This window comes from Scyliorhinus torazame, chromosome 10 (genome assembly GCF_047496885.1).
Source record: "Scyliorhinus torazame isolate Kashiwa2021f chromosome 10, sScyTor2.1, whole genome shotgun sequence".
Lineage (NCBI taxonomy): Eukaryota > Metazoa > Chordata > Chondrichthyes > Carcharhiniformes > Scyliorhinidae > Scyliorhinus > Scyliorhinus torazame.
In genome coordinates this window covers 198,217,103-198,244,793 of record NC_092716.1, presented here as the reverse complement: position 1 = coordinate 198,244,793, position 27,691 = coordinate 198,217,103, and the positions used below count along the sequence as shown (strand labels likewise).

General features: G+C 51.0%; 1 protein-coding gene across 4 annotated transcripts in view; it reads left to right on the top strand.

The window, feature by feature from the left end:
• The window catches only part of mpped2a (metallophosphoesterase domain containing 2a), a 289,849-nt gene that overhangs the window by 90,827 nt on the left and 171,331 nt on the right, over window positions 1–27,691 (top strand). For all 4 annotated transcript variants that reach the window (XM_072466237.1, XM_072466240.1, XM_072466238.1 and 1 more), the window contains exon 4: window positions 30–255. In XM_072466237.1, coding sequence (XP_072322338.1) covers window positions 30–255 — 226 coding nt within the window. The remainder of the gene's footprint in view (window positions 1–29; window positions 256–27,691) is intronic.

The following is a 27,691-nucleotide window of genomic DNA, read 5'->3' as shown; positions in this document are numbered from 1 at the left end:
GTAATTAAGTGCTTCATTTGCAATTACAGGAAGCCTTCCTTATGAATATAAAATAGTCATCGCTGGAAACCATGAACTGACGTTTGATAAGGACTTCATTGCTGAGCTGGTGAAGCAGGACTACTACCGCTTCCCATCTGTCTCCAAGTTGAAGCCCGAGGACTTTGACAATGTCCAATCACTCCTGACCAATTGTATTTACGTGCAAGACTCAGAGGTAACGGTGAAAGGATTTCAAATATATGGCACACCATGGTAAGTTTTAATTTGATATTCAGCTGGCTTATAATGTGTCCATTAGCGACCAAAAAGGTTTTATTCTGTTTAATGCCTTCATTAACTGTTGGAATCATAGAGTTGTCACAGAGCAGGAGGAGGCCATTTTGGCCCGTCGTATCTGTGTTGACTCTGCAAGAGCAACTGAGGTAGTCCCACATCTCTGACATGACCTTGCAAATATTTTCTTTTCAGGTGCCTATCCAATACTTATTGAAAGGTGTGATTGTATCAGTCACCCTCGCAAGCAGTTCATTCCAGATCCTGACTACTTGCTGTATAAAAAAGGTTTTCCCTCTCGTCTCTGTTGGTTAGGGCTAGGAACTTGCGTAGGATGTTTGGGAACATTGTCCGCTGCTGTGTTTTCCAACAGTGCTCCTTGTTTTTTTTTGTTTCAAAGAGGCATTCCCACTGGACCATCAAGTGGATTATTTCTGGGGAAGAGAGCTGTCAGAGCTCTGGCTGTTGGTGCGATTCTGACATAAACCACATCCCCCGAAGAGACAAGTCAAGTAGTCAGTGTTTGGATTGTGTTGTGGCTTTGGAGCGTTCAAACTTCATCTAAACACTAAGGCAAAACTCGTGTTCATCAGAAACAAATTAAAAAGCAAGATTGCCAGCAATTTATAAAGTAAGGGAAAAATGAATGGAATTGATATAACCTCAGGATGTCCCAATGTGCTTGACAACCAACAAGTACTTTTTGAAGCATCGTCCCTAGAGGAAGGGAGAGAAACATGGCAGCCAAATGGCACATAGCAATATCCCACAAACATAGCAACATCCCACAAACATAGCAATATCCCACGAACACCAATGTGAAAATGATCAGGGGCGAAATTCTCCGACCCCCCGCTGGTTGCCGAAGTCTCCGGCACCGGAGATTCGGCGGGGGCGGGAATCGCGCCACGCCGGTTGGCGGGCCCCCCCGCTCGATTCTCCGGCCCGGATGGGCCGAAGTCCCGTCGCTAAAATGCCTGTCCCGCCGGCGTAAATTAAATCACCTACCTTACCGGCGGGACAAGGCGGCGCGGGCGGGCTCCGGTGTCCTGGGGGGGGCATGGGGCGATCTGGCCCCGGGGGGTGCCCCCACAGTGGCCTGGCCCGCGATCGGGGCCCACCAATCCGCGGGCGGGCCTGTGCTGTGGGGGCACTCTTTCCCTTCCGTCTCCGCCACGGTCTCCACCATGGCGGAGGCGGAAGAGACCCCCTCCACTGCGCATGCGCGGGAATGCTGTCAGCGGCCGCTGGCGCTCCCGCGCATGCGCTGCCCGGAGATGTCATTTCCGCGCCGGCTGGCGGGGCACCAAAGGCCTTTTCCGCCAGCTGGCGGGGCGGAAATTCGTCCGGCGCCGACCTAGCCCCTCAATGTTGGGGCTCGGCCCTCAAAGATGCGGAGCATTTCGCACCTTTGGGGCGGCGCGATGCCCGTCTGATTTGCGCCGTTTTGGGCGCCAGTCGGCGGACATCGCGCCGTTTCCAGAGAATTTCGCCCCAGATCTTTTTTTAATGACACTACTTGAAGGGTAAATATTCAGTTGGACACCTGGGAGAGCTCCCCATACCTTTTATTATTCATTCATCGGGAAAAGGCGTGTCTGACGAGGCCAGCATTTGCTAACCGTCTATAATGGCCCTGGCTGAGTGTGTTGCTAGAAGGCAACTGCATTGTTGTGGGTCTCAAGTTACACCGAGACCCAGACTGGGCAAGGGTTGCAGATTTTATCCCCTAAAGGGTATTAGAGAACCATTTGGATTTTTACAGCAATCCAATAGTTACTTGGTCACCATTCTTATTTCAGATTTATTTAATTAGATTTAAGCTCTCCAGCTGTCATGATTTGGGACATGATCCTGAAACCGTGCTGCGACGGAAATCCAGCTCACTGTAGCGCACAGTGGCCGTTGAAAGCTGGGAGATACCGCTCCCGGGATCTACCCAGCTCGCAACGTCTCGCGAGGCATTGCGATGTGAATCCCGCTTACTTTTTAGCAAATCTGCATATTAGAGCGAGACAGCTAGCCTCACTCTAATGTTTTTTTAAAAATTTTGAGTACCCAATTAATTTTTTCCAATTAGGGGCAATTTAATGAGGCCAATCCACCTAGCCTGCACATTTTTGGGTTGTGGGGGCGAAACCCACGCAAACACGGAGAATGTGCAAATTCTACACGGACAGTGACCCAGAGCCAGGATCGAACCTGGGACCTCGGCGCCGTAAGGCAGCTGGGCTAACCCACTGCACCACCATGCTGCCCTTGCCTCACTCTAATGTGTAGATTCCTGAGGCACCTGAGGCTTTGGGATTCAACCCCTTCACCTCAGATACCTCGGGCGAGCATTGTTTGGTGCTGGTCCTCAATATGGTCCCCAGCTGCATGCCCTTTGGGGCACAGTGATGCCCTGGCACTGCTGGTGTCACTTGGGCACCCTGGCAATGCCATATGGTTCTAGCCTGGCACTGCTAAGGTGCCCAGATGGCACTGCCAATGTTCCCAGGTAGCACTGCCAGGGTGCCAAGCTGGCATTTTTGTGCATGTGCGTGATTGGTCCGGCATGGGTGGTGGGAGGGTGGCTGGAGTAACCCATATTGTGTTTGGACTGTGGGGGGGAGGTCGGGGATTCTTTCGGGGGCCTCGGTAACCGGGATGCCATTTAAAAATGGCAACACGATCTCTCGCTACAATGGGGAGTTCTGCCGAGCGGAGTTCCCCACTGTACAAAACGGAGCTATGTGCGGGCTCGGCTGCGTGTTCCCCGTTCAGGCCCCTTATTCAATGCGAGTCACATTGAGTAGCCATGTGTTTCTTGGCACTGCAAGTGCAGGGAAATACCTGGCTAAATATGCTCGCTAGGGGACATTGTTCCCCTTTTTGAGAACACATATTTGCAGATCCAGACTTCTGGATTACTAATCCAGTAACATAATATTAATCTTTATTAGTGTCACAATTAGTTTTACATTAACACTGCAATGAAGTTACTGTGAAAATCCCCTAGTCACCACACTCCGGCACCTGTTTAGGTATACTGAGGGAGAATTCAGAATGTCCAATTCACCGAACAAGCATGTCTTTTGGGACTTGTGGGAGGAAACCCGGACCATCTGGAGGAACCCCACGCAGACACGGGGAGAACGTGCAGACCCTGCATAGACAGTGACCCAAGAGGGGAATCGAACCTGGAACACTGGTGCTGTGAAGAATCAGTGCTAACCACTGTGCTACTGTGCCGCCCCAACATGACTACTATGCTGTCCTTTGAATCTTCTGTGTCCACCTGAGAAGGCAGAATGACCTCAGTTTGAAGTCTCTTCTGAAAGATTGCTCCTCTGACAATGCAGCACCCTCTCCGTATTGCATTGAAAACATTGGCCTAGATTATGGGCTCAAGTCTGTGGAGTAAACGAGAATGCTACCGCTGATTCACAGCTGACGCTTAAGTGAAAATGCGGTATGTAATCATAACATGGATGGCATCTGCCACCAGAGTTTAAATGATTGGTTCTTAGGGTTGACTCCACTAACTAAGCATGCTCACTGTAGTTGGGAATATATTGCAGGAGTTATTGCAGGCTGCATTTGTTTCAATTATTGTGGAGTGTCTCATCTCCAAGGAGGGAGTGAGGAGGATGGATTAATCTGGCCAGCCTAGTGTACGGTCGTTTTCATTTTGCCTAAGGCATGGAGCAGCAGTTTGTGTGCAGAGCTCTCGAGACCAGTCTCACAACCGAAGGGAGCTTTTGGTTAGGAAGTGGCTCCTTTGGTGGAGATAAGACAAAAAAGTGGTGGAAAAATAGCAGATAAATTATGGAATTGCAGAATGATACAGTACAGGATATGGCTATTAAACCTGTGCATCCTGTGCTGTCTCTTTGCAAGAAATGTCCAATTAGCCAGGAACAAAAATTTGCATTTATATAATGTCTATTAATAATATCCTGATGTGCTTCATAAGAGTGCCACCAAGCCCCAGAAACATATATTAAGAAGGTGGCCAAAAGGCTAGTCAACGAGTTGGGATGTAAGGAGCATCTTAAAGGAGGGGAGCAATGTGGAGCGGGTCAGGGAGGGAATTTCAGAGCTTAGGGCCGAGGCAACTGAAGGCACAGTTAATTGTAGATTTCTTGATATTCTTTCACAAGATGTGGGCGTCGTTGGCCAGGACAGCATTTGTTGCCCAATCCCTAATGCATTTGATTGTACGGCTGCATCCACCTGATGTAGGTACCCTCACAGTGCTGATAGGAATTCAGGGCCTTTGACCCAGCGACAGTGAAAGAACGCTGATAAAGTTCCGAGCCAGGATGGTGGGTGGCTTGAAGGAGAACTTGCAGGTGATGGCGTTCCAATGCATCTGCTGCCCTTGTTCTTCCATGTGGTAGAAGTCACAGATTTGGAAGGTGCTGTGGAAGAAGTCTTGGTGAGTTGCTTTAGGAGATTGCACATAATGTTGTCACTGTGCGTCAGTGGTAGAGGGAGTCAGTGTTAAAACTGGGGATGCTCAAGAGATCGGAATTGTAGGATGACAGAGATTCCAGAGGTTTGTAGAGCTGGTAAATGTTACATAGATAAGGAGTAAATAAGGATGAGGCCATAGTGGAAATTGAAAACAAAAAAGAGGACTTAAAAACTGAGGCATTATCCGGGTGCCAATGCAGGACAATGAACACAAGGGTAATGTGTCAATAGGGATTGGTGTGAATTAGGACATGGAAGTCAAGGTTTTGGATGAACTCAAGTTCATATAGGGAAGAAGATGGGAGACTGGCTAGTCAAATCTAGAGGTTGCAAAAGTATAGATGAGCTGCAGATCAGCTGAAGCAACAGCGTAGATGGGCAGTTCTGTAGGGGTAGACGGTGACAGTCTTGGTGATGGAGTAGGTATGTGATCTGAAGCAGATCCCGAGGCAAAATATGACGCCAAGGTTTGAAACCAACCGGTCCAGCTTCAGCTAGTTGCCTGGGGCTGGTAGCTGGGGAACAGAATCTGGCAGGGAATGCAGTCAGTGGCTTCTTTCTTCCCATTGTTTAGTTGAAGAAAATCTTTACTCGTCCAGCATTAGGTGTTGTGCACGTAGTGGCAAATTGGAAGCACTCGGAGTTTGAGAGACTTGGGGCGCGATTCTCCCATACGCATGGGCGAATTGCCATTCGCGCCATTTTTTCCCGCGCTGAGGAAGTCCCCCACGCATTCGCGGGTTGGCGCGGCCCAACTGCGCATGTGCGGGTTGGCGCAGCCCCCCTTTGGTGCCGGGAAGGGAGGCTGGAGCAGCGTAAACCACTCCAGTGCAGTGCTGGCCCCCTGTGGGGGCCAGAATCGTAACTGCCCACGCCCGTTTCGCACTGTCGTGAAACGCGACGACAGCGCAAACGCTCTGTCTCCATTTCGGAGAACCGTGCCTTTGGTGTCTGGGTCTCGTCAATCAGCATCAATAAAACTAATTACCTGTTCATTATCTTACTGCTGTTTGCGGAACGTTGCTGTGCACAGATTGGCTGCCACGTTTCTGCAATTCAAAAGTGCTTAATTGGCTGTAACGTGCTTTGAGATGCCCTAAGGTCACAAAAGGTGCTACAGAAATGCAAGTATGTCTTTTACTGCTTTAAAATAGGAAGAATTCCATTATTCACCCCCTTTCCCCTAAGACCACAGAAAATAACAGTTCACGTATTATACAAATCAATGGATTTCTGCCAAGGTGTGGATTAATGTAGAACAAGGAACGGGGTATTTTCCTTCTCAGTATTGACTGGCCACCCTAATAGGGAAATTTTTAATGAAAGCCATAGGTGCCTCCATCATGGTGCATAACATTTTGCTATGTCCGATTCAATAATTTTCATCAGCTGGAGTCAGGTCTGTAGGGAATTTCATTATTTCCTGATTATGATTTCCATTATTGCAGTGCATTTGGATGTATTTGATCTGTAATAAAATTGGAAGCCAGCGGAGTGCTCCATTTATGCAGTTCCTATCAATCACTAAATCAGATGACAGTCCTGGAAACCTGCTACCATCATTGGGTAAGTTGCAAACAAATGACTTATGGTCTTCATCCCTGCCTAAATGGCCTTTGCCGATGAAGAAAACAGGAACCTGCATTTATATATTACCCTGAACATCCTTTAGCAATTCACAGGAGTGCCATCAGGCAAAAAGCTGATGGGGCTAAAAAAAGGAGACATCAGGATATATAATCGAATGTTAGCAATAGGCCGTTTTTAAACATCATCTTAAAAAGAGGACTGATAGTGGATTCCAGAGCCTAGAAAGCTGCGGGGACAGCGGCCAATGGTGGAGAGACGGCATGATGCCAGAATTGGGAGACCATGGAGATCATGGAGGGGCTAGAGGATGTTACAGAATTATGGAGGGACGACACCACTGAGGGGATTGAACACAAAGAATTGAATTTTAAATTTGAAGCTTCAGTAGTCCAGGAGCCAATATCCATCAGTGAGCACGGGAGTGATGGTGAACAGGATTTGGTGTAAGCTAGGAACCACGGTCGGCACAGTTTTGGATGAGCTCAAGTTTATGGGTGAGCAAATGAATATTTAAATATCAGTTTTTAAAAATTCATTTGGCTGGGGAAGAAATTGTCGTTCAATGTCAAGGTCAACAATATAAGACTGAGGAATGGTAGCTGTAGGCTATAAATCCAGACAACTGACATTTCCAGGCTACTACTTGCCCATCTCGGCTGTGCTCTGTTGTGGGGTCCACAGCTAAAACATTAACTTTTGCTTTTACTAGATGCCAAGAGGCTTGCTGTGTTTTATTATCAGGTTCCAGCCTTTGTGGCCACTTTTCTCGTCTCGCCTTGTTCCTGACGTCTACCTGTGTTTAGACTGTTTGCCTAGAGCACGGTAACCAATTGCCTTTTTGTAGCCTTTCCCCTTGATACTTACCGAAGATCTGCATTTGAGTAAGTTTAGAAGAGTTTTCAGAAGGAGACCACAGCCTGTGCTGCGATATCAGTTTACAATAGTGCAACACAACCCTTTGATATTATCCCATTAGACTGCGAAACAGCAGGGAACCCCAGCACCATCCTATGTTCTTTTACAAGCCACCATTTCAGCCCAAGTCTATAACATGGCTTTATCCTTTCCAATAAAATTAATAGTCTGAAGTCCTAGTTTTTAAGCAACTTCATTAATTTTTGATTACCAATTCCATTATTCCAGTTTGTTTCCACGCAAATTATTTCTGATATGATCATTGGGCAAACACTTAACTGGTTTACATCACAATCTTCGCCTGTTTTAGCAAAGAGAAGACAGTTCACGGGTTGAGAATATGGGGCGTCATTCTCCGACCCCCCCCGCCGGGTCGGAGAATCGCCGTGGGCTGGCATGAATCCCGCCCCCGCCGGTTGCCGAAGTGTCCGGCACCGGATATTCGGCGGGGGCGGGAATCGTGCCGCGCCGGTTGGCGGGCCCCCCCCCCGCTGGATTCTCCGGCCCGGATGGGCCGAAGTCCCGCCGATAAATTGCCTGTCCCGCCGGCGTGGATTAAACCACCTTTTGAACGGCAGGACAAGGCGGCGTGGGCGGGCTCCGGGGTCCTGGGGGGGGGGGCGCGGGGCAATCTGGCCCCGGGGGGTGCCCCCACGATGGCCTGGCCCGCGATCGGGGCCCACCGATCCGCGGGCGGGCTTGTGCATTGGGGGCACTCTTTCCCTTCCGCCTCCGCCACGGTCTCCACCATGGCGGAGGCGGAAGAGACTCCCTCCACTGCGCATGCGTGGGAAACTGTCAGCGGCCGCTGACCCTCCCGCGCATGCGCCGCCCGGAGATGTCATTTCCGCGCCAGCTGGCGGGGCAACAAAGGCTGTTTCCGCCAGCTGGCGGGGCGGAAATTCCTCCGGCGCCGGCCTAGCCCCTCAATGTTGGGGCTCGGCCCCCAAAGATGCGGAGCATTCCGCACCTTTGGGACGGCGCAATGCCCGTCTGATTGGCGCCGTTTTGGGCGCCAGTCGGCGGACATCGCGCCGTTTCGGGAGAATTTCGCCCATTGTACGTTCATGCGGCATGCCTCATTAAGTGTTTGTACACTAACGCTGCAAGCAAAAATCTATAGGATATGAGTTTTCAGAAGTCCGATCATTGCTTTGAGAGGCGTAGAGTACGAAAGCAAGGAAGTCATATGCTCAACCATTGGAAAACACTGGTTAGGCCTCAACTGGAGCATGGTGTTCAGTTTTTGGGGCCACACTTGAGGATGTCAGGTCTTGGAGAGGGTTCAAAAGGACATTTACTATCAGGGGTGAGGGACTTAACTTTTTTGGAGAGACTGGATACATTGCTTTTCTTTCTCCCTATAACAGGGAAGGTTAAATGAAGATATGATTGAGGTGTTCAAAATAATGAAGGGATCTGATACAGTGAATAAGGAGGATCCATTTTCATTGGCAGGCAGGCCGGTAACCAGAGGTCAGAGATCCAAGGACACTAGCAATAGGACTAGAGGGATGTAAAAAATATGTTTTTACCCAGTTAGTTGGTCACAACACAGGAGAGAAATCCTCTTCAAGTTAGTGCCATGGTTAATGTCTTATCTAAAAGACTCCACCTCTGACAGTGCGGCACCCTCTCCGTACCATACTGGGAAGTCAGCCATTGATTTTCCCTACAGGCTTCTGAATCTTGCCATCAGGCTGAAACATGGATCAGAAGCCCGCAGTATAGAGATTTTCTGCAAATTGCCTAATTAATTAATGGCCAGAGGGCAGTCCCGCCACATAATGCCAGTGGGTGGGCTTTCAAAACTTGGCGGCCACCTAGAGGCCTTCCAGCTTGTAAGGGGCAGCACGCTTTGATGGCTGGGACGCACAGTAATTAGCACTGTTGCATCACAGCGCCAGGAATCCGGGTTCGATTCCCAGCTTGGGTCACTGTCTGTGCAGACTCTGCATGTTCTCCCCATGTCTGTGTGGGTTTCCTCTGGGTGCTCCAGTTTCCTCCCGTAAGTCCCGAAAGACGTGCGTGTTAGGTAAATTGGACATTCAAATTCTCCCTCAGTGTATCCGAACAGGCGCTGGAGTTTGGCGACTAGGGGATTTTCACAGTAACTACATTGAAGTGTGAATGAAAGCCTACTTGTGACACTGATAAAGATTATTATTATTAAGGGAGAGGGTGCTTCAAAATACAGGCGCACTCCCTATGACATGAGTTCGAGATTGAAAAAAAGGCTTTTGCAACTGGGATATCGCTTTGGAGATGGGAAGCTCCAGGCAGTTGAACCGGCCCCCATTGCCTGCAGGAACCTGGAGGCAGACTGGAAAATCCCAGTTGCCCGTTTTAAAATTGGCCATGCTGTGCCAAGGACACAAGTGAGCAGGTTGTCTTGCCCCTGCCCCTTCCCAGCTCCTGGGGCAGGATGGAGCCAGGGAACTGGTACATCGGCCTGCAGCAAATGTGTTAGTGCCCTCCCACCTCTGCTTTTTACCCCAACTCTTTGGAGTGGGACCTGAACCCATGTTTTCTATCTTAAGAGCACTGCGCAAATGGCCACAGAATGAACATCAGGGGTGAAATTCTCCCGAAACGGCGCGATGTCCGCCGACTGGCGCCCAAAACGGTGCCAATCAGACGGGCATCGCACCACCCCAAAGGTGCGGAATGCTCCGCATCTTTGGGGGCCGAGCCCCAACATTGAGGGGCTAGGCCGACACCGGAGGAATTTCCGCCCCGCCAGCTGGCGGAAACGGCCTTTGTTGCCCCGCCAGCTGGCGCGGAAATGACATCTCGGGGCGGCGCATGCGCGTCAGCGTCAGCGGCCGCTGACAGTTTCCCACGCATGCGCAGTGGAGGGAGTCGCTTCCGCCTCCGCCATGGTGGAGACCGTGGCGGAGGCGGAAGGGAAAGAGTGCCCCCACGGCACAGGCCCGCCCGCGGATCGGTGGGCCCCGATCGCTGGCCAGGCCACCATAGGAGCACCCCCCGGGGCCCATCGCGGGCCAGAGAATCGCCGGGGGGGCTGCAGCCAACAGCCGCCGACCGGCGCATCGCGATTCCTGACCCCACCAAATCCCCGGCTCCGGAGAATTCAGCAGCCGGCGGGGGCGGGATTCACGCCGCCGACCCGGTGGGGGGTCGGAGAATCCCGCCCCTTATTTTGCTCTTGCAAATTTCTTTCAAAATGAGGCACATTAAACTGGGCAGACCAGGCTGTCAGGAATAGTTCAAGGAGCCTCCTCCTCTTTTGGGGAGAACTTAGCTTGCAAAGCTTAGGTTGATTGTCTGCACGCTCTCCCTGTGATTGCATGGTTTCCTCCAGGTGCTCCGGCTTCCTCCCACAAGTCCCGAAAGACGTGCTGTTAGGTGAATTGGACATTCTGAATTCTCCCTCGAACAGACGCCGGAATGAAGCGACTAGGGGCTTTTCACAGTAACTTCATTGCAAAGTTAATGTACTTGTGTCAACAAAGATTATTATTATTTGATTCTTTTTCCCTTTCTCAATGGAATTATATATTGTTTAGAATATATTTAGAATGAAATGTTTTGGACGGAATGCCATCCATCTTGCAGCTCCCAGGCCATTGTGGCACTGGTAATGGGTGGTCCTTCCACCTCAACAGTGATGGGATTTTCCTTTTTAAAGGAACCTTGGTTCAGACCATCTGGCATAGAAGCTAAGGCACCAATTGTCTTCCTGGAAACGATTTCAAAGATGGAAAGAAGAAGAAAGAACTTGCATCTCTGTAGCACGCTTCACAAGCTCGGGACTTCGCAAAGCACTGTACAGCCAATGAAATATTTTCAAGGTGCAATCACCATTGGAATGAGGAAAACATGTAGCCAATTTGTTTGCTGTAAGGCCCGTCAAACGGCACTCAATCAGATAAGCAGTTTTAGATTTTGTTTGAGGGATAACTATTGGCTAAAACACTGGGGAGAACTCCTGCTGTTTTTCAAAATAATATCCTGTACATTCACATGGGAGGGCAGATAGGGAACTCAATTTTAATTCGCACACAAGATGGTACCTCTGACAATGCAGCACTCCATCAATACTGCACTGGGGGTGTTAGCCACAACAATGGGATCACATTGCTGGCATATAATAATAATCTTTTATTGTCACAAGTATGAAGTTACTGTGAAAAGCCCATAGTCGCCACATTCCTTCGCCTGTGCGGGCAAGCTAGTACGGGAATTGAACCCGTGCTGCTGACCTTGGCATTGCAAAGCAGCTGTCTTGCCCATTGAGCTAAACCAGCTCTATGACTTGAACCCACAACCTTCTGTGGCAAGAGTGCTAGCACTACCAGAGGACGTGGAGCCTTTGGAGAGAATACAGAAAAGGTTTACCAGGATGTTGCCTGTTATGGAGGGTATTAGCTTTGAGGAGAGAATGAATAAAATGGAATTATTCTCCCTAGAGAGATGGAGGCTAAGGGGCGACCTGATAGAAGTTTATAAAATTATTAGGGATATAGATAGGGTGAACAGTTGGAGGCTTTTTCCCGGGGTGGAAATGACAATCTCAAGGGGGCACAAGTTCAAGGTGAGGGGGGAAAGGTTCAGTGGAGATGTGCGGGGGAAGTTTTTTACATAGAGGGTGCTGGTGGCCTGGAATGCACTGCCAAGTGAGGTGGTTGAGGCAGATACGTTAGCAACCTTTCAGACTTATCTGGATAGACACCTGAATTGAAGGGGTATAGGAGGATACAGGTGGTTGGTCTAGATAGTTCTCTTAATTTAATGTACTGTCACTTTAGCTATTTAAAACTAACAGCAATATCTATGGTTAGCTTCCTTTTTTAACCCTCGGACCAATTCGTCCAATTGTAGCTTCTTTCACTGCACCACCAGTGACCATTTCTTCAGCTGCCTGGGCCCTAACCGCTCTACCTTTCTATTTCTTTTTCACTTCCTTTACAATGTTTTTTTCCTTAAATTTAGAATACCCAATACATTTTTTCCAATTAAGGGGCAATTTAGCGTGCCCAGTCCGCCTAGACTGCACATCTTTGGGTTGTGGGGGCGAAACCCACGCAAACACAGGGACAATGTGCAAACTCCACATAGACAGTGACCCAGAGCCGGGATCGAATCTGGGACCTCAGCGCCGTGAGGCAGCAGTGTTAACCATTGCGCCAACAAATTGCCCTTTGCAATGTTAGAGGCGCTATATAAGTGCAAGTTGCTATTCCTGGTGATATGAACAGGCAGTTGACTAATGTGTTGGTGCAACTCTTCCCTTGTTCAACAGGTTAGTACAGACCTCCATCAACTCCTGGTCAGTGTTGCCCTGATTTTAAAATGTTCATCCACATTTTCAAATCCCTCCATGGCCTCACTGCTCCCTACCTCTGTAATCTCCTCCAGCCCCACAAACCCCCGAGATCCCTCTGCTCCTCTAATACTGGTTCCTTGAGCATCCCTGATGTTAATCATTCCACAATTGGGGGTTACACTTCCCTCCTTAAATCTCTCCGACTCTCCACCTTTCTTTCCTACTTTAAGTCACTTCTTATGGCTGCAATTTTCCAGCCTGCCTGTTGGCAGGATCTACCTGTCCCACCGATGGGAGTCCCCTCATCACTGTTGCATGTTCCCCTGTGGCTCAATGTGTGGGGCACGTGACCCCCATAGATATCGGCAGGACTGGAAGATTCTACCACTGGCCAATGGTGGGCTGCCTCCACTGCTGGAAAATACGCTGTGTGTGTGTGTGGGGGGGGGGGGGGGGGGGGGGGGGGGGGCAGGGCGGGGGGGGAGGGAGCTCCACCCTACATCTTTGACAAAGCTTTTAACTATCTGACCCAATAACTCCATACATTGCTGGGCGTCATATTTTGTTTTAAAATGCTCCCTGGGAGCACCTTGGTTGTATTATTAGATTAAAGGCGTTATATAAACATACGTTGTTAACGCTTGTGTTAAAACGGTGAACAAAAGAATGCCGTGCGAGTACTTGAATCATTTATTCGTTAACATTGGGAAACAAATTAGTCCCAGGCTACTGCCGGAGATGGGAATAATATTTCCCAATTAAATCAACAGAGCTGAATATTTGCCAGTTGCTGTAAGATGAAGTGATCTAGAAATCAGGCATTAATAGAAACAAGTGTGATTCAGATGTTTGATGTTGCACGAGATAAACTTGTGTTTCCTGGGAGCCTGGTTAGCTGAACATCTTCACATTCATCCCCAGCCTGAAAATGTATTCTGGCAGTGTCTGCTCTATCAGGTGACCTCAATATGTCAGGACTTGGTGTATTCACTGAGACGGGCAATTACTGTTAGGTTTAGTAAGGGCTGTCAGCCTGTGTAATTATGTAATTCAATACCTGCACTGCATTACAGTAATATCTAGTCACGTACAAGGAGAGCTTAGGCCATGACCAGCTTGGCTCATGTTTATTTACATTATTAACATCAGAGGCCCTCTCTTTTTTTTTTGCAATCCTGATTGAAACTCTGTTGGCTTCTGCACTAGAAATGCAATCTAAATCAATTTGAGCTTAACCCCTGAAGCCAGTTAGCTTTTTTTTTGTTGCAGACTTTGTAGGATTTAACTATAGTACTGCCCATCCTTACAATACAGGATTATTGTGCTTTATCTGTACATTTTACACACTATTCAATGAGAGGGAGGCTTTGATCTTGCATAGGCCCATTGCCATTCGATCGTGAACACACAGGTTATAACAGTGACCTATTAAAGGATTTGCTTGAATAAATGCTGGGAATGTGTTTCTACTTATTGGTGGAGAGGGGTGGGATGGGAGTGGTGGTGAGGAAATCAAAATTAAGAACCATAAAAATTAGATGGTCACTAATGGATCCATTTGGGAATTCAGGAGGAACCTGGGGCGGGATTCTCCGACCCCCCGCCGGGTCATCGAATTCCACCCCCGCCGGCCACCGAATTCTCTGGCAACGAAAATTCGGCAGAGGCGGGAACCACGCCAGTCGGCGGGCTCCCCCCCGCCGATTCTCCGGCCCACAATGGGCCGAAGTCCCGCTGCTGACATGCCAGTCCCGCCATCATGAATCAAACCACCTACCTTATCGGCAGGACTGGCGGCACGGGTGGGCTCCGGGGTCCTGGAGGGGGGGCGCGGGGCGATCTGGCCCCGGGGGGTGCGCCCACGGTGGCCTGGCCCACCAATCCGCGGGCGGGCCTGTGCCGTGGGGGCACTCTTTTCCTTCTGCCTCGGCCATAGCCTCCGCGATGGCCGATGTGGAAGTGACCCCCCCTGCGCATGCGCGGGGATGACGTCAGCAGCCGCTGACGCTCCCGTGCATGCGCGGACTGCCGCCGGCCGGCGCAGTCCGTTCGGCCCCGGTTGGCGTGGCGCCAAAGGCCTTTCTCGCCGGCGCGGGCTAGCCCCTCAAGGTGAGGGCTTGGCCCCTAAAGGTGCGGATCCGCACCTTTGGGGCGGCCCGACGCGGAGTGGCTCCCGCCACTACATCCCGCCGGGAACCCCCGCCCCGCCGGGTAGAGGAGAATCCCAGCCCTGGAGAGTGGGGTGATTGCAGAATTGGTTATCACGAGGTGTAGTTGAGGCAAATAGCATGAAAGCATTTAAAAGGAAGCTGGATAACACATGATGGAGAAAGCATACTTCTGCGCTATATTTAGCAATAGTAGAATTGGTTAATGGGGCTGGATGAAGTAGGAAGCATGTCTGTCGGAGCATAAGCATCAGCACAGAGCAGTTGGGCCGAATGGACTGTTTTTGTGCTTTTAAGGTGTGTGTAATTAGGGAGAGTGTGTATACGTTAACAATCTGGAAGAAGGAACTGAGGGCGCTGATGCTAAGTTTGCAGATGATATAATGATATGCATTGGGACAGGTCGTATTGAGGAAGTAGGAGGCTGCAGAAAGACTTGGGCAGGCTAGGAGACTGGGCAAAGAAGTGGCGAATGGAATACAATGTGGAAAAGTGAGGTTATGCACTTTGTTAGGAATATTGGAGACATAGACTATTTTCTAAATGGGAAAAGGTTTACGAAATCAGAAGCACAAAGGGACTTAAGAGTCCTTGTTCAAGACTCTCTTAAGGCTAACATGTAGGTTTAGTCGGCAGTTTGGAAGGCAAATGCAATGTTAGCATTCATGTTGAGAGGGTTAGAATACAAGAGCAGGGATGTACCTTTGATGCTATATAAGGCTCTGGTCAGACCCCACTTGTAGTATTGTGGGCAGTTTTGGGCCCCCTACATATGGAAGGATGTGCTGGCCTTGGAAAGGATCCAAAGGAGGTTGACAGGAATGATCCTTGGAATGAAGAGCTTGTCATATGAGGAGCAGTTGAGGACTCTGGGTTTGAACTCGTTGAAGTTTAGAAGGATAAGGGGGGGATCTTATTGAAATTTACAGGATACGGAGAAGCCTAGATAGAATGGATGTGGAGAGGATGTTTCCAGTAGTTGGAAAAACTAGAACCGGAGGCTACAGCCTCAGACTAAAAGGACGACCCTTTAACATTGAGTGAGGTGGAATTTCTTCAGCCAGAGGGTGGTGAATCTGTGGAACTCATTGCCGCAGAAGGCTGTGGAGCCAAATCACTGAGTGTATTTAAGACAGAGATAGATAGGTTCTTGATTGATAAGGGGATCAGGGGTTATGGGAAGAAGGCAGGAGAATGGGGATCAGAAACATATCAGTTATGATTGAATGGCAGAGCAGGCTCGATGGGCCGAATGGTCTAATTCTGCTCCTGTGTCGTATGATATGTGTGTGCAATGAGACAGTGTGTCTGTAATGCGTGTGTATGTAATGAGAGTAGTACAGTAAGAAGTCTTACAACACCAGGTTTAAGTCCCACAGGTATATTTGGAATCACGAGCTTTTGGAGCGCAGCTCCTTCATCAGGTAATGAAAGTGTGTGTGTAAAGAGAGTGCGTGTATGTGTAATGAGAGAGTGTGTTTATAATGTGCTCTGAAAGCTAGTGATTAGAAACAAACCTGTTGGACTTTAACCTGGTGTTGTTAGAAGTGGCAGATGGAATACAGTGTGGAAAAGTGAGGTTATGCACTTTGTTAGGAATATTGGAGATATAGACTATTTTCTAAATGGGAAAAGGTTTAGGAAATCAGAAGCACAAAGGGACTTAAGAGTCCTAGTTCAAGACTCTGACTGTGCCCACTCCAGTCCAATGCCGGCATTCCCACATCATTTATAATGAGAGAGTGTGTATGTGTGTGTGTGTTTAATGAGTGTGTGTGTGTGAGAAATGAGAGTGCGTGTTTGTGGTGGGGTGGTGGGGAGGTTAAGATGAGGTGGGGGAGGGGTTCTTAATTAGGCAAATAATGTTAGCCCAGACAGTAGGTACTTCCTGCTCCTCTTTAAAGATATAGGGCCAAATTCTCCGTTCGGAGGATCTGTGGTGTTTTACATGGAAAAATATCAGCGCCGCCCCCTCACCGATGCTGGGACCGGTGAGGGGCTAGCATCCGCGGCACGTAAAATTCCTGGTCTCCACAAAATAATCGGCCGGAGAATGGCCGGGTCCGTGGCCGCACATGTGCATGGCGATGACCTGCAGCGATTGCGCTGTAAAACATGGCACCGGCCATGCACGGACCCGACCTGCCAGATAGTGCCCCCTGGCCACCCCCCACCAGTCCCCCAGCCCTCGCGGATGCCCCCCCCCCCCACCCCCCCGGCCAGCAGCATGGCGCTCTGGGCACAGTCCGTAGCTGCCACGCCGGGTTCCCGCACAGCTGAGACCATGGGCGAGCTCCTTCGACCCCCCCGCCGGGTCGGAGAATCGCCGGGGGCTGACGTGAATCCCGCCCCCGCCGGTTGCCGTATACTCCGGCACCGGATATTCGGCGGGGGCGGGAATTGCTTCGCGCCGGTTGGCGGGCCCCTCCCCCGCGATTCTCCGGCCCGAATGGGCCGAAGTCCCGCCGCTAAAATGCCTGTCCCGCCGGCGTAGATTAAACCACCTACCTTACCGGCTGGACAAGGCGGCACGGGCGGGCTCTGGGGTCCTGGGGGGGGCGCGGGGCGATCCGGCCCCGGGGGGGGGCCCCCACGGGGGCCTGGCCCGCGATCGGGATCCGCGGGCGGGCCTGTGCCGTGGGGGCACTCTTTCCCTTCCGCCTTCGCCACGGTCTCCACCATGGCGGAGGCGGAAGAGACTCCCTCCACTGCGCATACGCGGGAATGCCATCAGCGGCCGCTAATGCTCCCGCGCATGCGCCGCCCGGTGATGTCATTTCCGCGCGGCAGCTGGCGGGGGCACCAAAGGCCTTTTACGCCAGCTGGCGGGGCGGAGATTCGTCCGGGGCAGGCCTAGCCCCCTTAAGGTTGGGGCTCGGGCCCCCCAAGATGCGGAGCATTCCGCACCTTTGGGGGCGGCGTGATGCCCCGACTGATTTGCGCCATTTTGGGCGCCAGTCGGCGGACATCGTGCCGATACCGGAGAATCTTGCCCCATAAAGTGAGCCACACTGTCTAGACCTCAGCCCATCGGGGGCAGAGGCATCGATTGGGGGCGACTCCAGGTGACACGCTGAGGCTGTCCCAATGGGCGCGTGCCACAATGATGCCGTTTCAGACGGGGCGGTGCATACGAAATCTGCATCAAACAGGCACCGCCCCCAATTTCGGCATCAAAGGGTATTCTCCGCCCGATTGCCGATTACGAAATCCTGCCCATAGGGTTGGTGCTTAATGTTTATCTAAAGTTAGGCATCGCCAACAATGTTACTCGCTTCAGTACTGCTCTGGAGTTTTATCCCAGAGTCACTGTCGCCTTGAGTCCTGGAGTGCACCATGTGATTATATGTGGAACAGATCAATGATTGCGTCTGCTTACCTTTGGGTGTGTTTATGCCGAGGATTTTAGGTGCAATAGATGAGGTGGAGGCCATTAAAGGAGCACAGAAATTTTTGAGGGTTGATGGAGATTAGAAGAAAATTGAACTCACATAGACCAGGCTAGGTAATGACCACAGGTTTCCTTCCATTTAGTGGATCAGCATTGTTAAAAATAACAAAATTCATAACTTTTTACCAATGACATCTATTCATTTCTATATTTTGTTAACGGAATTCAGATTCCAAAATCTCGGGCGAAATTCTCCCCCAACGGCGGGATGTCCGCCGACTGGGCGCCAAAGCCGGCGCCAATCAGACGGGCATCGCGCCGGCCCAAAGGTGCGGAAGGCTCCGCATCTTTGGCGGCCTAGCCCCAACATTGAGGGGCTAGGCCGACACCGGAGGGGACTTCCGCCCCGCCAGCTGACGGAAATGGCGTTTGTTTCCCCGCCAGCTGGCGCGGAAATGCGGCGCATGCGCGGGAGCGTCAGCGGCCGCTGTCAGTTTCCCGCGCATGCGCAGTGGGGAGAGTCTCTTCCGCCTCCGCCATGGTGGAGGGCCGTAGCGGAGGCGGAAGGGAAAGAGTGCCCCCCACGGCACAGGCCCCGCCCGCGGATCGGTGGGCCCCGATCGCGGGCCAGGCCACCGTGGGGGCACCCCCCCGGGGTCAGATCGCCCCGCGCCCCCCCCGCCCAGGACCCCGGAGCCCGCCCACGCCGCCTGGTCCCGCCGGTAAATACCAGGTTTGATTTACGTCGGCGGGACAGGCAATTCCTGGGCGGGACTTCGGGCCCATCCGGGCCGGAGAATCCAGCGGGGGGTCCCGCCAACTGGCGCGGTCGGTTTCCCGCCCCCGACCCAATCTCCAGGAGCGGAGACTTCGGCGGGGGCGAGATTCACGGCGGCCAACGGCCATTCTCCCACCCGACGGGGGGGTCGGAGAATGACGCCCCTCGAGTCATTCCGCCTTTCAGTTAGCTCACTCCTCACCTGTATGTTTTTTTTTTATTAAATATTTTATTGAAAATTTTTGGTCAACCAACACAGTACATTGTGCATCCTTTACACAATATTATAACAACACAAATAACAATGACCTATTTTATAAACAAAAAAAAAATGAATAAATAATAAATAACAAAAATGAAAACTAGCCCTAATTGGCAACTGCCTTGTCACAAGTAACACTCTCCAAAAATATAATTTAACAGTCCAATATATAATTATCTGTAGCAACAACCTATACATACTATACAGTATATATTAACAACCCTGAGAGTCCTTCTGGTTCCTCCTCCCCCCCCCCCCCACCCCTCCCCCCCCACCCCTCCCCTCTTCCCCCCCCCCCCCCCCCCCCCCCCCCCCCCCCGATCCTGGGCTGCTGCTGCTGCCTTCTTTTTCCCATTCCGTCTATCTTTCTGCGAGGTATTCGACGAACGGTTGCCACCGCCTGGTGAACCCTTGAGCCGACCCCCTCAGGACGAACTTAATCCGCTCTAGCTTTATAAACCCCGCCATGTCATTTATCCAGGTCTCCACCCCCGGGGGCTTGGCTTCTTTCCACATTAGCAATATCCTGCGCCGGGCTACTAGGGACTCAAAGGCCAAAACATCGGCCTCTCTCGCCTCCTGCACTCCCGGCTCTTGTGCAACCCCAAATATAGCCAACCCCCAGCTTGGTTCGACCCGGACTCCTACTACTTTTGAAAGCACCTTTGTCACCCCCATCCAAAACCTCTGTAGTGCCGGGCATGACCAAAACATATGGGTATGATTCGCTGGGCTTCTCGAGCACCTCGCACACCTATCCTCCACCCCAAAAAATTTACTGAGCCGTGCTCCAGTCATATGTGCCCTGTGTAATACCTTAAACTGAATCAGGCTTAGCCTGGCACACGAGGACGACGAGTTTACCCTGCTTAGGGCATCTGCCCACAGCCCCTCCTCGATCTCCTCCCCCAGCTCTTCTTCCCATTTCCCTTTTAGTTCATCTACCATAGTCTCCCCTTCATCCCTCATTTCCCTATATATATCTGACACCTTACCATCCCCCACCCATGTCTTTGAGATCACTCTGTCCTGCACCTCTTGTGTCGGGAGCTGCGGGAATTCCCTCACCTGTTGCCTCGCAAAAGCCCTCAGTTGCATATACCTGAATGCATTCCCTTGGGGCAACCCATATTTCTCGGTCAGCACTCCCAGACTCGCGAACTTCCCATCCACAAACAGATCTTTCAGTTGCGTTATTCCTGCTCTTTGCCACATTCCATATCCCCCATCCATTCCCCCCGGGGCAAACCTATGGTTGTTTCTTATCGGGGACCCCCCCAAGGCTCCAGTCTTTCCCCTATGCCGTCTCCACTGTCCCCAAATCTTCAGTGCAGCCACCACCACCGGGCTTGTGGTGTAGTTCCTCGGTGAGAACGGCAATGGGGCTGTCACCATAGCCTGTAGGCTAGTCCCCCTACAGGACGCCCTCTCTAATCTCTTCCACGCCGCTCCCTCCTCCTCTCCCATCCACTTACACACCATTGAAATATTAGCGGCCCAATAATACTCACTTAGGCTCGGTAGTGCCAGCCCCCCCCTATCCCTGCTACGCTGTAAGAATCCCTTCCTCACTCTCGGGGTCTTCCCGGCCCACACAAAACCCATGATGCTCTTTTCAATCCTTTTAAAAAAAGCCTTTGTGATCACCACCGGGAGGCACTGAAACACAAAGAGGAATCTCGGGAGGACCACCATCTTAACCGCCTGCACCCTCCCTGCCATTGACAGGGATACCATATCCCATCTCTTGAAATCCTCCTCCATCTGTTCCACCAACCGCGTTAAATTTAACCTATGCAATGTGCCCCAATTCTTAGCTATCTGGATCCCCAGGTAACGAAAGTCCCTTGTTACCTTCCTCAACGGTAGGTCCTCTATTTCTCTACTCTGCTCCCCTGGATGCACCACAAACAACTCACTTTTCCCCATGTTCAATTTATACCATGAAAAATCCCCAAACTCCCCAAGTATCCGCATTATTTCTGGCATCCCCTCCGCCGGGTCCGCCACGTATAGTAGCAAATCGTCCGCATACAAAGATACCCGGTGCTCTTCTCCTCCCCTAAGTACTCCCCTCCACTTCTTGGAACCCCTCAACGCTATCGCCAGGGGCTCAATCGCCAGTGCAAACAATAATGGGGACAGAGGGCATCCCTGCCTTGTCCCTCTATGGAGCCGAAAATATGCAGATCCCCATCCATTCGTGACCACGCTCGCCACTGGGACCCTATACAACAGCTGCACCCATCTAACATACCCCTCTCCAAAACCAAATCTCCTCAACACCTCCCACAAATAATCCCACTCCACTCTATCAAATGCTTTCTCGGCATCCATCGCCACTACTATCTCCGTTTCTCCCTCTGGTGGGGCCATCATCATTACCCCTAACAACCTCCGTATATTCGTGTTCAGCTGTCTCCCCTTCACAAACCCAGTTTGGTCCTCGTGGACCACCCCCCGGGACACATTCCTCTATTCTCATTGCCATTACCTTGGCCAGGACCTTGGCATCTACATTTAGGAGGGAAATAGGTCTATAGGACCCGCATTGTAGCGGGTCCTTTTCCTTCTTTAAGAGAAGCGATATCGTTGCTTCAGACATAGTCGGGGGCAGTTGTCCCCTTTCCTTTGCCTCATTAAAGGTCCTCGTCAGTACCCGGGGCGAGCAAGTCCACATATTTTCTATAGAATTCGACTGGGAATCCATCCGGTCCCGGGGCCTTTCCCGCCTGCATGCTCCTAATTCCTTTCACCACTTCTTCTACCTCGATCTGTGCTCCCAGTCCCATCCTTTCCTGCTCTTCCACCTTGGGAAATTCCAGCCGATCCAGGAAGCCCATCATTCTCTCCCTCCCATCCGGGGGTTGAGCTTCATATAATTTTTTATAAAATGTCTTGAACACTCCATTCACTCTCTCCGCTCCCCGCTCCATCTCTCCTTCCTCATCCCTCACTCCTCATCCCTCACTCCCCCTATTTCCCTCGCTGCTCCCCTTTTCCTCAATAGGTGTGCCAGCAACCTGCTCGCCTTCTCCCCATATTCGTACTGTACACCCTGTGCCTTCCTCTATTGCGCCTCTGCAGTGCCTGTAGTCAGCAAGTCAAATTCTACATGTAGCCTTTGCCTTTCCCTGTACAGTCCCTCCTCTGGTGCTTCCGCATATTGTCTGTCCACCCTCAAAAGTTCTTGCAGCAACCGCTCCCGTTCCTTACTCTCCTGCTTCCCTTTATGTGCCCTTATTGATATCAGCTCCCCTCTAACCACCGCCTTCAACGCCTCCCAGACCACTCCCACCTGGACCTCCCCATTATCATTGAGTTCCAAGTACTTTTCAATGCACCCCCTCACCCTTAGACACACCCCCTCATCTGCCATTAGTCCCATGTCCATTCTCCAGGGTGGGCGGCCTCCTGTTTCCTCCCCTATCTCCAAGTCCACCCAGTGTGGAGCGTGATCCGAAATGGCTATAGCCGTATACTCCGTTCCCCTCACCTTTGGGATCAATGCCCTACCCAGCACAAAAAAGTCTATTCGCGAGTAGACTTTATGGACATAGGAGAAAAACGAGAACTCCTTACTCCTAGGTCTGCTAAATCTCCACGGGTCTACACCTCCCATCTGCTCCATAAAATCTTTAAGCACCTTGGCTGCTGCCGGCCTCCTTCCAGTCCTGGACTTCGACCTATCCAGCCCTGGTTCCAACACCGTATTAAAATCTCCCCCCATTATCAGCTTTCCCATCTCTAGGTCCGGAATGCGTCCTAGCATCTGCCTCATAAAATTGGCATCATCCCAGTTCGGGGCATATACGTTTACCAAAACCACCGTCTCCCCCTGTAGTTTGCCACTCACCATCACGTATCTGCCCCCGTTATCCGCCACTATAGTCTTTGCCTCGAACATTACCCGCTTCCCCACTAATATAGCCACCCCCCTGTTTTTCGCATCTAGCCCCGAATGGAACACCTGCCCCACCCATCCTTTGCGTAGCCTAACCTGGTCTATCAGTTTCAGGTGCGTTTCCTGTAACATAACCACATCTGCCTTAAGTTTCTTAAGGTGTGCGAGTACCCGTGCCCTCTTTATCGGCCCGTTCAGCCCTCTCACGTTCCACGTGATCAGCCGAGTTGGGGGGCTTCCTACCCCCCCCCCCCCCCCTTGTCGATTAGCCATCACCTTTTTCCAGCTCCTCACCCAGTTCCCACGCAGCTGTATCTCCCCCAGGCGGTGCCCCCCCGCCCATCCTCTCCCATACCAGCTCCCCCCTCTCCCCAGCAGCAGCAACCCAGTAATTCCCCCCTCCCACCCCCCCCCCGCTAGATCCCCCGCTAGCGTAATTACTCCCCCCATGTTGCTCCCAGAAGTCAGCAAACTCTGGCTGACCTCGGCTTCCCCCCGTGATCTCGGCTCGCACCGTGCGACGCCCCCTCCTTCCTGCTTCTCTATTCCCGCCATGATTATCATAGCGCGGGAACCAAGCCCGCGCTTCTCCCTTGGCCCCGCCCCCAATGGCCAACGCCCCATCTCCTCTACCTCCCCTCCTCCCCCCATCACCACCTGTGGGAGAGAGAAAAGTTGCCACATCGCAGGATTAGTACATAAAACCCCTCTTTGCCCCCCACATTCGCCCCACCACTTTGTTCGAACGTTCTTTTTAATAACCCGCTCATTCCAGTTTTTCTTCCACAATAAAAGTCCACGCTTCATCCGCCGTCTCAAAGTAGTGGTGCCTCCCTCGATATGTGACCCACAGTCTTGCCGGTTGCAGCATTCCAAATTTTATTTTATTTATATGAAGCACCGCCTTGGCCCGATTAAAGCTCGCCCTCCTTCTCGCCACCTCCGCACTCCAGTCTTGATAAACGCGGATCACCGCGTTCTCCCATTTACTGCTCCGAGTTTTCTTCGCCCATCTAAGGACCATTTCTCTATCCTTAAAACGGAGGAATCTCACCACTATGGCTCTGGGAATTTCTCCTGCTCTCGGTCCTCGCGCCATCACTCGGTATGCTCCCTCCACCTCCAACGGACCCGCCGGGGCCTCCGCTCCCATTAACGAGTGCAGCATCGTGCTCACATATGCCCCGACGTCCGCTCCCTCCACACCTTCAGGAAGACCAAGAATCCTCAGGTTGTTCCTCCTTGCATTGTTTTCCAGTGCCTCCAACCTTTCCACACATCGTTTCTGATGTGCCTCCTGCGTCTCCGTCTTCACCACCAGGCCCTGTATATCGTCCTCATTCTCGGCTGCCTTTGCCTTCACGACCCGAAGCTCCCGCTCCTGCGTCTTTTGTTCCTCCTTTAGCCCTTCGATCGCCTGTAGTATCGGGGCCAACAGCTCTTTCTTCATTTCCTTTTTTATCTCTTCCACACAGCATTTCAAGAACTCTTGTTGTTCAGGGCCCCATGTTAAACTGCCACCTTCCGACGCCATCTTGGTTTTTGCTTGCCTTCCTTGCCGCTGTTCTAAAGGATTCACTGCAATCTGGCCACTCTCTCCTCCTTTTTTCCATCCGTATCCAGGGGGGATTCCCTTCTGGTTTACCGCTCAGTGTTTTTAGCCGTCAAAATTGCCGTTGGGGCTCCTATCAAGAGCCCAAAAGTCCGTTTCACAGGGAGCTGCCGAAACGTGCGACTCGACTGGTCATCGCCGCACCCGGAAGTCCCTCACCTGTATGTTAATCATAGAATCCCTGCAATGCAGTAGTAGGCCATTCGGCCCATCGGCCCATTCGGCCCATCTGCACCAACCCTCCGAAAGAGCACCTTACTTGGGCCCACTCCCTGTAACTCTGCCCTCTCCCCATAATCCCATCTAACCTTTGGAAGGGTCAATTTAGCATGGCCAATCCATCTAACCTGCACATCTTTGGACTGGAACACCCGGAGGAAACCCACGCAGACACGGGGAGAACATGTCCACCCAGAGAGTCACCCAAGGCCGGCATCGAACACTGGCCCCAGGCGCTGTGAGGCAGCAGTGTGAACTACTGTGCCACCCTGCCGTCCTTAACTCAAGTTAACTGCCATGGTTTCAGAAGCTTTAGTACCCCTGCCGAACAAACATCTTATCAACCAGAGTTTTGACATTTTCAGTTGATGCCCAGCCTCAGTAGCTTTTTGGAGAGAGAGTTTCAGATTTCCGCTACCTTTTGAATGAAGAAGTGCTTGCTGGCATCAACCCGGCCTGGCCTAAGGTTATGCCCCTTGATCGGGACTCCCCTACCAGTGAAAATATTTTTTCTGTATCTACTCTATCAAAACCTTCAATTATTTTAATTAAACACCTCCATAAGATCAACCGTTAATACTGACTTAAATATATGCCCAGTCCATGCAAACTGTCCTTGCTGTTCAATTTCAGCCAGCAGATCCCACATGCAATCTTCACACCTCAGTAATAATTAGATATTTTAGTGGATTTGCTTGTTTGACACTCCAGTATTGTTGGAGGTGTAAACCCATTAAATATAACCAGAATTAGCTCTCCATTCTTGCGGTCTGCAATATTAGTCATCGCCCCTGGCTTCTCCTGTTCAGAATTTGTTAATCTGTGAAGTGTATTTTTATTCATTTACGGCATTGGTCTTATTTAAGGAAAGATGTAAATGTTTTAGAAGCAGTTCAGAGAGGTTTAGTCAACTGATACCAGGAAAGGTTGAAGAGGTTAGGTGGTATTCACTGGAGTTTAGAAGAGTAAGAGGCAACTTGATTTAAACATATAAGATCCTGCAGGGTATTGATAGGGTTGATGTGGAGAGCATGTTTCTTCTTGTGGAAGAATCTAGAACTGAGGGTCACTGCTTAAAAATAAGGGACGGGATTCTCCGCTCGGCGACGCTGAAATCGTGTTTGGCGATCGGCCGGAGAATCACGTTTGCATTGAAGTCGGGGGTGGCGCCGCCTTTGCAATGTTCCGCCCCTGAGTACTGGTGGGGGGTGGTCCGGGGTTGGCGAGCTAGGTCAAAGGCGGGCAGTTGTTGACAGGCCGGGTCCGTGGGCAGCTGCCGCCATGTTGCACGCCGCAGCTGCTGCATGCCGCTGCCGTCCGCATGCACGGCCACGGACCTGGACGTTCTACGGCTGTATCCGCAGGTAAAGCCGGGGGCTTTACGCTGCGCGCCTGCTAGCCCCCACCAAATGGAGGATCGGTGCAGCTTTGGTGTCGTATTTTTGGACGTAAAACGCCACTGTTCCCATGGCGGAGTTAGCACTTAGTGAGAATCCAGCCCAAGGGGTCTCCCAATTACAACACAAATAAGGAGAAATCTTTTCTCTCAGAGGGCTGTGAGTCTTTGGAACTTTCTTCCTCAAAGGCAGTGAAGCAGAGTCTTTGAATATTTTTAATGCAGAGATAGATAGATTCTTGATAACCAGGTTGGGGTGAAAGGTTATCGGGGGGGGGAATAGGCACGAGTGTGGAGTTGAGGTTGCTATCTGAGCAGTCTTGATTTTATTCAATGGCAGAGCAGAATCGAGTGGCCGAGGGGCCCATTTCTGCTCCTAATTAATTTGTTCCTACTTCTGCATGTTTTAACTATTTATATTTTGCATCTGGGAGTTTAGAGTGTGAATCTCTTTGTCTCGCTGTCAATCTGACTAACTTATTGTTTAATGAACATGCACTTTAACAGTCAGGAAGAGTAATTGTTGGCAGCACTACACTGCTTTGCTGTCTAATTGATGCAGTTGAATATTGAACAATGTATGATCAAACAGAGATCAGACGAAGGAATGAAGCAATGCACGACAGGGAGGTTATTGTTTCTGATGAAAGGTCAACGAGCTGATGTCCACACATGCTGCCTGACCTGCTGCATAGTTTGCTTTTGTATTGAGGTTATTGGATCATTATATGTATTTTGTTAGATTATCCCACTGTCTGCGGCTGAACCAGGGTGTTTGCAAACACAGCATTCCATTTGACCCTGAGCTGAGCTCTGACATCATATCCCCCCCCGCCATCACCAAAACCACCTACTTCCAGTTTTGTAATATTGCCCCTCTCTGGCCCTGCCTTGGCTCATTTACTGTAGAAAACCTCATCCATGATATGCCATCAATGAACACACGACGAGTGGTGAACGTAACTGAGGCTTTAATACACTAAACAGAAAGCCTCCTGGCCTCTGATCCCAAACTGGATCAGAGGCGGAGACCAGCCACCTTTATACATGAGCCCGAGGGGAGGAACCGCAGGCGGAGCCAGCCGGGACAAGCCCAGGCATGTAAGAATACAGTACAATACAATACAGTGGTTTACCACATTCACCCCCTGTTAAAAAAAGAGTCCAGCGGGGGTGAAGTGGGCTTAAAGATCAAGTCTGTCGGGGGCCTTGACCTTCCGCCATGATCGCCTCAGTCCCGGCTGTGGTGTGGGCACCGGTGTTGAGACCTGTACGTCCGGGAGCGTGTTGTCCTCTTCTTCACCCAGTTGTTGAGTCGGTGGAGTGGGGGGCGGTGTATGGGCGGGGGTGGTGGTGATGGTCGCCGGTGGGCCTGCGGGTGCCAGTTCTTGAGGTAGGTGGGTAGTGGTGGGGGAAGACGGTGTAGGGT